This window comes from Electrona antarctica, assembly GCF_951216825.1.
Source record: "Electrona antarctica genome assembly, contig: scaffold_587, whole genome shotgun sequence".
In the NCBI taxonomy this organism is placed as follows: domain Eukaryota; kingdom Metazoa; phylum Chordata; class Actinopteri; order Myctophiformes; family Myctophidae; genus Electrona; species Electrona antarctica.
In genome coordinates, this window is record NW_027638716.1 from 36,668 (window position 1) to 52,379 (window position 15,712).

Genomic DNA, 15,712 nt, shown 5'->3' on the forward strand with positions numbered 1-15,712 from the left:
TGTCTGTAAAAATTACAGTCCCCAAATAGTAATGTTTTCACTCTACTGGATGGCGGCCATCTTGAATTTCGGGGCCAAAACGAGGTCTTATGATTAAAATTGGGTCAGATTTGGAATCCTCATGGTTGACTTGTATGGAAAAGTGTCTTCATACATGATTCTAGGTCATCTAGATCAAAAGTTCATTTTTGGCTATGGCACCAGACGCCATTTTGAATTTGGCCCTCTAGCAAAAAATGCCGAGATTTTTGCGAGGGACCTGGGGGCTAAATCTTTTATAAAGGGTCCATAGAGGTCAAATCAATCATCAAACCATCCTTCCCAGAGGATGGTCACAGGATCTTAGTATGTGACCCTACTAATAGGATCTTAGTCTGTGACCCTACTAATAGGATCTTAGTCTGTGACCCTACTAATAGGATCTTAGTCTGTGACCCTACTAATAGGATCTTAGTCTGTGACCCTACTAACAGGATCTTAGTATGTGACCCTACTAATAGGATCTTAGTCTGTGACCCTACTAATAGGATCTTAGTCTGTGACCCTACTAATAGGATCTTAGTCTGTGACCCTACTAATAGGATCTTAGTCTGTGACCCTACTAATAGAATCTTAGTCTGTGACCATACTAATAGGATCTTAGTCTGTGACCCTACTAATAGGATCTTAGTCTGTGACCCTACTAATATAATCTTAGTCTGTGACCATACTAATAGGATCTTAGTCTGTGACCCTACTAATAGGATCTTAGTCTGTGACCCTACTAATATGATCTTAGTCTGTGACCCTACTAATATGATCTTAGTCTGTGACCATACTAATAGGATCTTAGTCTGTGACCCTACTAATAGGACCTTAGTCTGTGACCCTACTAATAGGACCTTAGTCTGTGACCCTACTAATAGGATCTTAGTCTGTGACCCTACTAATAGGACCTAATAGTCTGTGACCCTACTAATAGGATCTTAGTCTGTGACCCTACTAACAGGATCTTAGTATGTGACCCTACTAATAGGATCTTAGTCTGTGACCCTACTAATAGGATCTTAGTCTGTGACCCTACTAATAGGATCTTAGTCTGTGACCCTACTAATAGAATCTTAGTCTGTGACCATACTAATAGGATCTTAGTCTGTGACCCTACTAATAGGATCTTAGTCTGTGACCCTACTAATATGATCTTAGTCTGTGACCCTACTAATAGGATCTTAGTCTGTGACCCTACTAATAGGATCTTAGTCTGTGACCCTACTAATAGGATCTTAGTCTGTGACCCTACTAATAGGACCTTAGTCTGTGACCCTACTAATAGGACCTTAGTCTGTGACCCTACTAATAGGATCTTAGTCTGTGACCCTACTAATAGGATCTTAGTCTGTGACCCTACTAATAGGATCTTAGTCTGTGACCCTACTAATAGGACCTTAGTATGTGACCCTACTAATAGGATCTTAGTCTGTGACCCTACTAATAGGATCTTAGTCTGTGACCCTACTAATAGGACCTTAGTCTGTGACCCTACTAATAGGATCTTAGTCTGTGACCCTACTAATAGGACCTTAGTCTGTGACCCTACTAATAGGATCTTAGTCTGTGACCCTACTAATAGGACCTTAGTCTGTGACCCTACTAATAGGATCTTAGTCTGTGACCCTACTAATAGGATCTTAGTCTATGACCCTACTAATAGGACCTTAGTCTGTGACCCTACTAATAGGATCTTAGTCTGTGACCCTACTAATAGGATCTTAGTCTGTGACCCTACTAATAGGATCTTAGTCTGTGACCCTACTAATAGGCGCCCGCTTTGCGGCGAGATCAAAGCGTGTCGCTGCGCTCCTACTCTACACTCTGCATCGTATATACATCATCATCTCATACTGGCCAATCAGAATGCCTGTTGCCCGTGATTGGTTGGCTGATTTGCTCGTTCACATAATGACGTAAATTCTCCCTTCAATGTCAATGCAGGCGCTTAATGCTTTGATGTTAAATTCACGTCATAATTAGCGGTAATTTCTCCTTTCATCAACGGAAGACCTTGAGACGTCGTGTGGGGACAAAAGCTGTATATAGGAGGGGCTAAAGCGCCCCATCACGTGACATCACATTTAGTGCTCTGAACAAACATAAACAGTCCATAGACCCTCAGACGTGAGTCTCAATGAAGGAGTGGGTGTGCGAGAACGAGGGAGTCAGGGGCGGAGTCGGGGGTGGAGTCGGGGGCGGATTCGGGGTCTGTGATTGGTCGGCGGCCGGCGGCGGCGCTTCCGGGAGGAACGGCTCCTGATTGGCTCGCTCCGGGAGGAACAGCTCCTGATAGGCTCGCTTCCACTCCTGGAACCGGGCCGAGGTCAGCTGCGGATTGGCCAGCAGCCTGTCAATCAGCGCCAGCTCCCCCTCCCTGTCCTATGAGAGGGGAGACACACTGAGATGTAGTGGAGTAGAAGTAAAAGTACTGGAAATACTCAATTCAACTACAAATACCTACAAATTGTACTTAAGTAAAAGTACTTAGTTACTTTCCACCACTGAAGTTTACTGACAAGTACAAGCACTTGTAGTTTAATTGAGTATTTCCAGTACTTTTACTTCTACTCCACTACATCTCGGAGGCAAAATGTGTACTTTTACTTCACTACAATTATTTGAAAACTTTAGTTACTAGTTACTTTGGAGATTTTAATTGTGATTAGAAAACATACATTAACCACTTCAACCCTACACATTTCGGCCATTTGAAAATAGATTTTCAAATGACCTGTGAGGGTCCATTTGGTTTAATTTTACACTCTCAAGAGTTAAAGATGTAATAAGGGGTCCATTTGGTTACCAACTCTCTATCATTCAGCTGCATGGTGGTCCCCTGGTTGAGAACCACTGGAATAGAGCAATAACCGATTCATCCACCAGAGGGCAGTGGCGACTCATTCTGACTGCCTTCATCTAGCCAAGCTGTATAACTAACCTGTGTGAAGTGAGGGGCGCTCTTATAATCATACATCATCATATACATCACATTCCGTGCTCAGCCAATCAAAATCATCACAAATGTCATTCTGGCCAATCACTGTGGGCGTTCGATCTTCACTTTTGCGCCCTATAGCTCACTTTTATCTTCAATATGTACTTTTGCTCAGCCAATCAAATCATCGCTATGGGGTGAACAGCCAATCAAAGCTGGGCATAGGAGGGGCTAGTGGCGCCGCTCAGAAAATAACACAATAATAATAAAATATACAGGAGGCAGGTATTCTAACAGCCAATAGGAGGCCAGTATTCTAACAGCCAATACGAGGCCAGTAGGCTATTCTAACAACCAATACGAGGCCAGTATTCTAACAACCAATAGGAGGCCAGTATTCTAACAGCCAATACGAGGCCAGTAGGCTATTCTAACAACCAATACGAGGCCAGTATTCTAACAACCAATAGGAGGCCAGCATTCTGACAGCCAAAAGGATTTCAATACCTTCAGCATTGTTGATTTCGTCGACTAAAACTAAGACGAAAAATGTTCGTCGAATGAAAAACTAGACTAAAATGTTAGGAAGGGACTAGTGGACAAGAGATCCAGTATAAGTCATTTTACACTTGGTTGCATGCTGAAAATAGCAGATCTACAAGCTCACAACGCGCCGCAGCGCGACGCGTTGTGAGCTTGTAGATCTGCTATTTTTTCAGCAAGCGTAAAATCAGCCGTTACGACGGCATCAAGGCCCACCAAAACACATTTTAGTCGACTTAATCAACTGTAGATTTTAGATGACTAAAACTATAGACTAACACCACAACACTGCAGCTAGGTGACTAAAACTAGGACTAAAACTAAATGAAAGCTGGTCCAGAGACTAGGACTAAAACTAAAACCGACCAATGAACACTGACCTTCAGCGTGGAGGTCAGAGTTCGCAGGTGTTGCAGCCGCTCGTTAAGGTGAGGGTCGGCTGTGCGTCGCAGGAACGACCGCCCGACTCCGCCCCCCAGAGGCCAGGCCCCACCCGGGCCGACTCCGCCACTCCCTAGAGGCCACGCCCCTCCCTGCTCACACGCGCGGTACAGGTCCGCGAGAGACGCGCCCTCACTGCCGCCTGGACACACACGCACGTGCGCGCGCGCAATTCAATGCAAAGGAGCTTTATTGGCATGAGCAAACATACGTTTGCATTGCCAAAGCACGTGTCAAAATATTATAAAAAGATGTTGAAAATACAGTTGGAACTTGGAGGAGGTTACGTCATTGTGTAAACATAAAGTATATACAGTTGGAGGAGGTTACGTCATTGTGTAAACATAAAGTATATACAGTTGGAGGAGGTACATCATTGTGTAAATGTAAACAGAGCTGTCACATTGCATCGTTACATACATTTAAAGCTTTTTTGATACAAAGGGCACCGATCTTTTGCAGTCACTTTGGAACAAATAGCTGCAGCTATTTGTCCCAAAGTGACTGCAAAAGATTGGTGGCATTTTGTCTCAAGACTATAGTATACAATACAAGTGCTAATTCCCTGCTCGCGTATACCTGTGGAAAACTAATGAAAATTACACATCAATCAATCAATCAATCAATCAATCAATCAATCAATCAATCAATCAATCAATCAATGTGACCGTGTCTTGCATTGAAGCGTGGCCATACCATGTTGTGTGTCTGTCTTGTTTGCTTTCTTTCAAAAACTTGATTCAGGACATGTTGTCACTTCCCTGCTGATGTAGGACTATACAATTATTATTATATTTTAAATACTGCCACACTATTTTGCATATATTATATATATCCTTATGACATTAATGTGTAAGATATTATCTTATTCCTACATGTTTTATGGGTGTCACATTGTGTTATGTTACTTCATTGTCTTGAAATATTGAACAAACTAAACTGTGAAAACATAAATAAAAATGGTGACCGTTTTGTCATTGAAATCTTTCCCCCCCCCCCGTTTTCATGTCATGTGAAAGCAGGAAATCATAGCTTCAAATGGCCATATTGGTTGTTCAGTTTTGGAGATATGGCTTATAGAGTAATGTCTTGCAGAGAAACAGAGAGTTGAGAAAACAGGCTTGGAAGGTTCACTTCTGTGGTCTCTAACATTACACCTAGCTACATGTTTAAGCATTTATTTCATATTCACATGTCAATTTCAGCTCTGACATTTATTTCAGACATGCTCTAGAGTCTAGACTATATGTGAAGTGTCTGCCTGTGATATTAACTCATTTTGGATTAAAACAAAAATATATATATCAAAATAAAAGTCCGTGTTTCTCCTGAACAGTATCAAAAACAGTCCCATTAATGTTGTCTCTGCTCACCGCTCATGGGCGTAGCCTGCCCCCTGCTGGCCGGTGCGAGCAGCGCGTGGAGGCTGCAGTCTCGCGGCAGCGTGAAGCTGCGCGGCCTCCCTCCGCCCGACGTGGGAACCACCGGCCTCTGCATCGTCATCGTCGTCGTTGCCGGGGGCAACGAGGGGGTGTGGCTCCTCTGCGCCGCCGCCGGGAGGGTGTAAACTCCGCCCACCACCGATGCGGCCCCGCCTCCCCCCGGGCCTCCCGACGGCTCAGCGAACACGGAGTCTTCTGATTGGATGGAGGAGGAAAAAAAACAAACGATAAAATATACCCAAAAAAATAGGAAACAAATATATAAAAAATATATTATAGTTATAAGGGGGGGGGGGGGGGGTCTTTGTGTGATTGGATACATTTGTCTTTACATTAAGCCACATCTCAGTAAGACAGACCCACCCCCCTCTCCACAAGGTGGGGGAAGTGCCCCAAAGCATTATGGGTATTGTAGGAATTCAGCAATCCAGTCAAACCCTCTAGTCAAACACAGACTACATCATTTGCTCGGGGTGGTCTTACCTAGCGGTCCGGTCATTATGGAAGGGGAGGGGTCATTAGGGAGGGGAGGGGTCTTTATGGAAGGGGAGGGGCCTTACCTAGCGGTCCGGTCTGCAGGAAGTGCAGTCCGGCAGGGGTCAGCGGGGTCTCGATCAGGTCCTGCCACGATCGGCGATGCTGAGACGACGACGAACGACCCGGGGAGTACGTCCCCTCACTGCTGCCCCCCGCAGGGCTGGAGTGGTACTGCTGCGTCCCCTCACTGCTGCCCCCCGCAGGGCTGGAGTGGTACTGCGTTAGCATACAAGAGGGGGGTGGGGGGGTTTGGTATAAGAATTACTGAGTAGCGTAAAGGGTCAGTGCAGTATGAAACCCCGCCACTCTATATCGCACAACACTGACCTCCAGTGGATCACAACGGTACTGCATCTCACTGCTGCTGCTGCTGCCCCCGGGCTTCCTGCCACCCCCACCCAGAGGCGCGGGGTGGTACTGCATGGCGGTGGCGGGAGTGAGGGAGGGGGGTGGCTCGGCGCAAAGGCAGTCCTCCTGGGAGGAGCGAGATCGCGTCGTCTCCGTGGACGACAGGCGGGCGGTCCGGCCCCCCCCGTGGTGGGTGGGCCGGGGCCCCCCCTCCTCCTCCTGGTACGGACTCACCTGGAAGAGGGGGGGGAGAGGGGGGGATCAGTGCATCCAGAGCCGCGCTCGAGTGAACTGTTTTAAAGTATTGTACAGTGACAACTAAAGCCGTCTATGTAATGTTTGTTTGAAAAAACTATCTAAAATAAAGGGATTTCAGATCATTAAAATTAATTGCATTTTTATAGCGCTTTTCCAAGTGCTCAAAGCGCTTTACAACGGTCCATTCATTCATTCATTGGGAGGTGAAGCGGCGAACAGTCGACGCCAGCGTCCTCACTTCACACATTCACACACAGACGGTGGCGAGCTCACACCGACCGACTCATTGGAGGCAGGGTGGGGTTCAGTGTCTCATTGGAGGCAGGGTGGGGTTCAGTGTCTCATTGGAGACAGTGTGGGGTCCAGTGTCTCATTGGAGGCAGGGTGGGGTTCAGTGTCTCATTGGAGACAGTGTGGGGTCCAGTGTCTCATTGGAGGCAGGGTGGGGTTCAGTGTCTCATTGGAGGCAGGGTGGGGTTCAGTGTCTCATTGGAGGCAGGGTGGGGTTCAGTGTCTCATTGGAGGCAGTGTGGGGTTCAGTGTCTCATTGGAGGCAGGGTGGGGTTCAGTGTCTCATTGGAGGCAGGGTGGGGTTCAGTGTCTCATTGGAGGCAGTGTGGGGTTCAGTGTCTCATTGGAGGCAGTGTGGGGTTCAGTGTCTCATTGGAGGCAGTGTGGGGTTCAGTGTCTCATTGGAGGCAGGGTGGGGTTCAGTGTCTCATTGGAGGCAGGGTGGGGTTCAGTGTCTTGCCCAAGGACACTTCCAAATGTGGACAGGAGGAGGAGCCGGGAATCGAACCGCCGATCCACAAATCATTGGACGACCTCGCTCTACCTCCTGAGCCACAGCCGCCTTAAAGCTGGGCTGTTGCCAGTCCAGTGCATTCTGCCAACTTCCGGTCCAGGACTTTGTCACTCTTCACCAATAGAAGTCTATGTAGAAGAGCTTCCGTTGGACTGAAGCCAATATAAGTCTACGTAGAAGAGCTTCCGTTGGACTGAAGCCAATAGAAGTCTACGTAGAAGAGCTTCTGTTGGACTGAAGCCAATAGAAGTCTACGTAGAAGAGCTTCCGTTGGACTGAAGCCAATAGAAGTCTATGTAGGAGAGCCTCCATTAGACTAAAGCCAATAGAAGTCTATGTAGGAGAGCCTCCATTGGACTGAAGCCAATAGAAGTCTATGTAGGAGAGCCTCCATTGGACTGAAGCCAATAGAAGTCTATGTAGGAGAGCCTCCATTGGACTGAAGCCAATAGAAGTCTATGTAGGAGAGCCTCCATTGGACTGAAGCCAATAGAAGTCTATGTAGGAGAGCCTCCATTGGACTGAAGCCAATAGAAGTCTATGTAGAAGAGCTTCCATTGGACTGAAGCCAATAGAAGTCTATGTAGGAGAGCCTCCATTGGACTGAAGCCAATATTGAAGTCTATGTAGGAGAGCCTCCATTGGACTGAAGCCAATAGAAGTATATGTAGAAGAGCTTCCATTGGACTGAAGCCAATAGAAGTCTATGTAGAAGAGCTTCCGTTGGACTGAAGCCAATAGAAGTCTATGTAGGAGAGCCTCCATTAGACTGAAGCCAATAGAAGTCTATGTAGGAGAGCCTCCATTGGACTGAAGCCAATATAAGTCTATGTAGGAGAGCCTCCATTGGACTGAAGCCAATATAAGTCTATGTAGGAGAGCCTCCATTGGACTGAAGCCAATAGAAGTCTATGTAGGAGAGCCTCCATTGGACTGAAGCCAATAGAAGTCTATGTAGGAGAGCCTCCATTGGACTGAAGCCAATAGAAGTCTATGTAGGAGAGCCTCCATTGGACTGAAGCCAATAGAAGTCTATGTAGAAGAGCTTCCATTGGACTGAAGCCAATAGAAGTCTATGTAGGAGAGCCTCCATTGGACTGAAGCCAATATTGAAGTCTATGTAGGAGAGCCTCCATTGGACTGAAGCCAATATAAGTATATGTAGAAGAGCTTCCATTGGACTGAAGCCAATAGAAGTCTATGTAGAAGAGCTTCCGTTGGACTGAAGCCAATAGAAGTCTATGTAGAAGAGCTTCCGTTGGACTGAAGCCAATAGAAGTCTACGTAGAAGAGCTTCCGTTGGACTGAAGCCAATAGAAGTCTATGTAGAAGAGCTTCCGTTGGACTGAAGCCAATAGAAGTCTATGTAGGAGAGCTTCCATTGGACTGAAGCCAATAGAAGTCTATGTAGGAGAGCCTCCATTGGACTGAAGCCAATAGAAGTCTACGTAGAAGAGCTTCCGTTGGACTGAAGCCAATAGAAGTCTATGTAGGAGAGCCTCCATTAGACTGAAGCCAATAGAAGTCTATGTAGGAGAGCCTCCATTGGACTGAAGCCAATAGAAGTCTATGTAGGAGAGCCTCCATTGGACTGAAGCCAATAGAAGTCTATGTAGGAGAGCCTCCATTGGACTGAAGCCAATAGAAGTCTATGTAGGAGAGCCTTCATTGGACTGAAGCCAATAGAAGTCTATGTAGGAGAGCCTACATTGGACTGAAGCCAATAGAAGTCTATGTAGGAGAGCCTACATTGGACTGAAGCCAATAGAAGTCTATGTAGGAGAGCCTCCATTGGACTGAAGCCAATAGAAGTCTATGTAGGAGAGCCTCCATTGGACTGAAGCCAATAGAAGTCTATGTAGAAGAGCTTCCATTGGACTGAAGCCAATAGAAGTCTATGTAGGAGAGCCTCCATTGGACTGAAGCCAATATTGAAGTCTATGTAGGAGAGCCTCCATTGGACTGAAGCCAATAGAAGTCTATGTAGAAGAGCTTCCATTGGACTGAAGCCAATAGAAGTCTATGTAGGAGAGCCTCCATTGGACTGAAGCCAATATAAGTCTATGTAGGAGAGCCTCCATTGGACTGAAGCCAATAGAAGTCTATGTAGGAGAGCCTCCATTGGACTGAAGCCAATAGAAGTCTATGTAGGAGAGCCTCCATTAGACTGAAGCCAATAGAAGTCTATGTAGGAGAGCCTCCATTGGACTGAAGCCAATAGAAGTCTATGTAGGAGAGCCTCCATTGGACTGAAGCCAATATAAGTCTATGTAGGAGAGCCTCCATTGGACTGAAGCCAATAGAAGTCTATGTAGGAGAGCCTCCATTGGACTGAAGCCAATAGAAGTCTATGTAGGAGAGCCTCCATTGGACTGAAGCCAATAGAAGTCTACGTAGAAGAGCTTCCGTTGGACTGAAGCCAATAGAAGTCTATGTAGAAGAGCTTCCGTTGGACTGAAGCCAATAGAAGTCTACGTAGAAGAGCTTCCGTTGGACTGAAGCCAATAGAAGTCTACGTAGAAGAGCTTCCGTTGGACTGAAGCCAATAGAAGTCTATGTAGAAGAGCTTCTGTTGGACTGAAGCCAATAGAAGTCTATGTAGGAGAGCCTCCATTGGACTGAAGCCAATATTGAAGTCTATGTAGGAGAGCCTCCATTGGACTGAAGCCAATAGAAGTCTATGTAGAAGAGCTTCCGTTGGACTGAAGCCAATAGAAGTCTACGTAGAAGAGCTTCCGTTGGACTGAAGCCAATAGAAGTCTATGTAGGAGAGCTTCCGTTGGACTGAAGCCAATAGAAGTCTATGTAGAAGAGCTTCTGTTGGACTGAAGCCAATAGAAGTCTATGTAGAAGAGCTTCCGTTGGACTGAAGCCAATAGAAGTCTATGTAGGAGAGCCTCCATTAGACTGAAGCCAATAGAAGTCTATGTAGGAGAGCCTCCATTGGACTGAAGCCAATAGAAGTCTATGTAGGAGAGCCTCCATTGGACTGAAGCCAATAGAAGTCTATGTAGGAGAGCCTCCATTGGACTGAAGCCAATAGAAGTCTATGTAGGAGAGCCTTCATTGGACTGAAGCCAATAGAAGTCTATGTAGGAGAGCCTACATTGGACTGAAGCCAATAGAAGTCTATGTAGGAGAGCCTCCATTGGACTGAAGCCAATAGAAGTCTATGTAGGAGAGCCTCCATTGGACTGAAGCCAATAGAAGTCTATGTAGAAGAGCTTCCATTGGACTGAAGCCAATAGAAGTCTATGTAGGAGAGCCTCCATTGGACTGAAGCCAATATTGAAGTCTATGTAGGAGAGCCTCCATTGGACTGAAGCCAATAGAAGTCTATGTAGAAGAGCTTCCATTGGACTGAAGCCAATAGAAGTCTATGTAGGAGAGCCTCCATTGGACTGAAGCCAATATTGAAGTCTATGTAGGAGAGCCTCCATTGGACTGAAGCCAATAGAAGTCTATGTAGGAGAGCCTCCATTGGACTGAAGCCAATAGAAGTCTATGTAGGAGAGCCTCCATTTGACTGAAGCCGCATGAAGTTGATTTCGTCGACTAATACTATGACAAAAGAACGTTCGGCGACAACCTTTTTTTTGGACGAAAACTAAATGGAAACTAAATGAAAACAAAGCAATGATGACTAAAACTAAATATAGCGTGCGTGCGACTCACGGACGGGGGGCGGGGGTAGGTGTCGTAGGGGGGAGGGGGGCTGGATGTGATGTCATCCTCCTGGTCACTCTCACTCCAGAAATCTGTGCGCATGCACGCCCACGCACGCACGCACGCACGCACCCACACACACACACACACACACACACACACACACACACACACACACACACACACACACACACACACACACACACACACCAGCAAGAGAGAAATAAATTAAAAATGCAATTGAGCAGATGAACAGCCTTGTGTGGGTTTATAAATCAGTCCTATTGAACACACTTCTGACGAAACCTCCTAACTCCATTGGCTCCTCAAACTGTCACTCAAACCTCAAACCTCAAACTCCAACTCGTGGAGATAGTTGTTTTGTCCATCATTGACTACAATGAAAGTAACGTTAAAAACTATTGATCTAAATCATTCCGTCCAATTCTAATCAAAGATCCTGTGTCAGACGGCCCACCGCGGTGTTAGACGGCCCACCGCGGTCCCGTCGCTAGTAGCGGTAGAATTAATCATACCTCCCGTTGTTGTCGATCGCCTCTAGAGTGTTTTGGCTACATTTAGCTGTTTCAGCCACATCCAGGATAACATCCGGTCCAACATCCAGGATAACATCCGGTCCATCCGGGATAACATCCGGTCCGTCGCTAAAAGTGCTCCGCTGCTATACATCGCTGGGCTCTGATTTAATGGATTAAATAACCTCTGATTTAATGGATTAAATAACCTCTGATTTAATGGATGAAATAACCCCGGGCGTTCGGGTTTTTAAATGGTGGAAAAACCTCCTAACTCCACTTGAGCTGTATTTGATAATATAAGAACACATTGAGCTGTATTTGAGGTAAAGGTGATAATATAAGAACACATTGAGCTGTATTTGAGGTAAAGGTGATAATATAATAACACATTGAGCTGTATTTGAGGTAAAGGTGATAATATAAGAACACATTGAGCTGTATTTGAGGTAAAGGTGATAATATAAGAACACATTGAGCTGTATTTGAGGTAAAGGTGATAATATAAGAACACATTGAGCTGTATTTGAGGCAAAGGTGATAATATAAGAACACATTGAGCTGTATTTGAGGTAAAGGTGATAATATAAGAACACATTCACATATCTGACAATGTATACAAGTCACCATAGCAACTTTGACGAGGCAGTATTGTGTTGTTCTAAATGCTTTTTCATTTCTTCACAGCTGTTTTCTGCCCGACAGTGATTCTCTCTCTCTCTCTCTCTCTCTCTCTCTCTCTCTCTCTCTCTCTCTCTCTCTCTCTCTCTCTCTCTCTCTCTCTCTCTCTCTCTCCCTCTCTCTCTCTCTCTCACCCTGCTCCTGTCGCATCCTCTCTCTCTCTCTCTCTCTCTCTCCCCCTCTCTCTCTCTCTCTCTCTCTCTCTCTCTCTCTCTCTCTCTCTCTCTCTCTCACCCTGCTCCTGTCGCATCCTCTCTCTCTCAGCGTAACCCACGGCGGCCATGTTGAGTCTGCTCAGCCACCTGACAGGAAACAGGAAGTAGGACCGTTAACACCTGCACACCAAAACAGGAAACAGGAAGTAGGAGCATTAATACCCGACACCTGCTGGCTCATGAAGTTTAGGAGATCCCACCACCGCCTCCCCAGGGGGGTGGGGGGGGGGGCTTATTCGTTCCTTCTAGCTTAATTCTAATCTTCATGCTACAGGGAATGAATAGTAGATAATAGAAAATTTGGCGCAAAGTTTTGAATATATATTCTTTCAGAGCGAACGTTTTTTAACTCAAATCTTTGCTTCTGGGAGTAGGGGGGAGGTGGGCTCCGGGGTCAGTGGCCAAATTCATCTAAATTCTGGGGCTCTCTGACATGAGATGGTTTGAGCACCGTGACGTAGGGTTTTTCAGTTTGAGCACCGTGACGTAGGGTTTTTCAGGTTGAGCACCGTGACGTAGGGTTGAGCACCGTGACGTAGGGTTGAGCACCGTGACGTAGGGTTGAGCACCGTTACGTAGGGTTGAGCACCGTGACGTAGGGTTGAGCACCGTGACGTAGGGTTGAGCACCGTGACGTAGGGTTGAGCACCGTGACATAGGGTTGAGCACCGTGACGTAGGGTTGAGCACCGTGACGTAGGGTTGAGCACCGTGACGTAGGGTTGAGCACCGTGACGTAGGGTTGAGCACCGTGACGTAGGGTTGAGCACCGTGACGTAGGGTTGAGCACCGTGACGTAGGGTTGAGCACCGTGACGTAGGGTTGAGCACCGTGACGTAGGGTTGAGCACCGTGACGTAGGGTTGAGCACCATGACGTAGGGTTGAGCACCGTGACGTAGGGTTGAGCACCGTGACGTAGGGTTTTTCAGAGAACTGTCCTGATTTAGAACGTTTTGCAGAATCTGATCCTCGGCTCTAAATGCGTTCTATGCGCCGCGGATCGTTTACCTGTTCATGTCGTCCACGCCGTCCGCCGCGAAGTAGAAGCTCTTCACCTTGGGGTGGCACGCCTTAAACGCACTGCAGAGACACAGAGGAAAGACCCTTTAGATGCACTGCAGAGACACAGAGGAAAGACCCTTTAGATGCACTGCAGAGACACAGAGGAAAGACCCTTTAGATGGACTGCAGAGACACAGAGGAAAGACCCTTTAGACGCACTGCAGAGACACAGAGGAAAGACCCTTTAGACGCACTGCAGAGACACAGAGGAAAGACCCTTTAGACGCACTGCAGAGACACAGAGGAAAGACCCTTTAGATGCACTGCAGAGACACAGAGGAAAGACCCTTTAGATGCACTGCAGAGACACAGAGGAAAGACCCTTTAGACGCACTGCAGAGACACAGAGGAAAGACCCTTTAGACGCACTGCAGAGACACAGAGGAAAGACCCTTTAGACGCACTGCAGAGACACAGAGGAAAGACCCTTTAGATGCACTGCAGAGACACAGAGGAAAGACCCTTTAGACGCTGTGGTCTCGTGAATATAAAGTCCATAGCCATATTTGCAATATTCTGTCAATAATTAGATTATACATTTTGGTCACGGTGCTAAGTTGATCATCATTGGTGAGGAGACATGTCTCCAACAGGTCTAGTACCCTGCAGGGGGTAGCCTTTGAGGCCGTGTGAGGTGTTGGAGCATTCTATTGTCTTGAGGCCGTGTGAGGTGTTGGATCATTCTATTGTCTTGAGGCCGTGTGAGGTGTTGGATCATTCTATTGTCGTGAGGCCCTGTTAGGTGTTGGAGCATTCTATTGTCTTGAGGCCGTGTGAGGTGTTGGGTCATTCTATTGTCTTGAGGCCGTGTGAGGTGTTGGATCATTCTATTGTCTTGAGGCCGTGTGAGGTGTTGGAGCATTCTATTGTCTTGAGGCCGTGTGAGGTGTTGGAGCATTCTATTGTCTTGAGGCCGTGTGAGGTGTTGGAGCATTCTATTGTCTTGAGGCCGTGTGAGGTGTTGGAGCATTCTATTGTCTTGAGGCCGTGTGAGGTGTTGGAGCATTCTATTGTCTTGAGGCCGTGTGAGGTGTTGGAGCATTCTATTGTCTTGAGGCCGTGTGAGGTGTTGGAGCATTCTATTGTCTTGAGGCCGTGTGAGGTGTTGGGTCATTCTATTGTCTTGAGGCCGTGTGAGGTGTTGGAGCATTCTATTGTCTTGAGGCCGTGTGAGGTGTTGGAGCATTCTATTGTCTTGAGGCCGTGTGAGGTGTTGGAGCATTCTATTGTCTTGAGGCCGTGTGAGGTGTTGGAGCATTCTATTGTCTTGAGGCCGTGTGAGGTGTTGGAGCATTCTATTGTCTTGAGGCCGTGTGAGGTGTTGGAGCATTCTATTGTCTTGAGGCCGTGTGAGGTGTTGGAGCATTCTATTGTCTTGAGGCCGTGTGAGGTGTTGGAGCATTCTATTGTCTTGAGGCCGTGTGAGGTGTTGGAGCATTCTATTGTCTTGAGGCCGTGTGAGGTGTTGGAGCATTCTATTGTCTTGAGAAGAGACCACTTGGTTATCTCCTACCATATGTTGATCTGTATGTAAATCTTAACCACACCTAGAATTCAACTCTGTCTATGCAAAAGTATATATCTTGTCATGTTGTCATGTTAAAGTTAGTAGTCTCTGGCAGGCTGGCCACACGGTCAGTCTGCTGGGAGCTCCCGTGGGCCAGGGCCGCGGGAAGCTCTCTCTCTCGTCTTTGATTGAAATAAATGGTCGATTCAACACTCCGAGGAAAACTCTCTCTGCCTGCGTTTCTTCATCTGATGTAAGGTTTTGACTCTACAGTTTGCTTTAGTCTTCTAGAGAGTTCTCTTTAGTTCTCTCCACTTTAGTGAGTTTAGTGTTGTTAGTTGTGTGTGAAAATACACGACAACGCACTGCAGAGACACAGAGGAAAGACCCATTTTTGAATAGTAAAATGATCCGATCTACAAGCTCACAACGTGTCCATGTAGATCGGCTAGTTGAACTATTCAAAAATGTTTTTAAAAATAGTAACAATAAAATCACACCCGTGTGAAGTGAGGGGCGCTAATATATTAAAGTCTCACTCATGTTGATTAGGTGATGTAATGGTGATGTAAAACAAACGGTGCCAACTCAAACATTAAACGCCATTAACAATAAAGAGACAATATGACGTAATGAGGCACATTGTGACGTAAATGTTCCCTTCATTGTTCAATAGCGTTTACAAAACAAACATTGAACTAAAGAC

General features: G+C 46.4%; 1 protein-coding gene across 1 annotated transcript in view; it reads right to left on the bottom strand.

Annotated features, from left to right (window-relative positions):
- Positions 1-2,148: 2,148 nt before the first annotated feature.
- LOC306917805 (connector enhancer of kinase suppressor of ras 2-like) overlaps positions 2,149-15,712 on the bottom strand; it is a gene marked incomplete at both ends in the record, with an annotated part of 28,403 nt that continues 14,839 nt past the window's right edge. Inside the window, 8 exons of the mRNA XM_079530708.1 lie at positions 2,149-2,409; positions 3,889-4,091; positions 5,323-5,586; positions 5,952-6,099; positions 6,256-6,510; positions 11,015-11,097; positions 12,457-12,524; positions 13,446-13,517. Coding sequence (XP_079386834.1) covers positions 2,149-2,409; positions 3,889-4,091; positions 5,323-5,586; positions 5,952-6,099; positions 6,256-6,510; positions 11,015-11,097; positions 12,457-12,524; positions 13,446-13,517 — 1,354 coding nt within the window. The remainder of the gene's footprint in view (positions 2,410-3,888; positions 4,092-5,322; positions 5,587-5,951; positions 6,100-6,255; positions 6,511-11,014; positions 11,098-12,456; positions 12,525-13,445; positions 13,518-15,712) is intronic.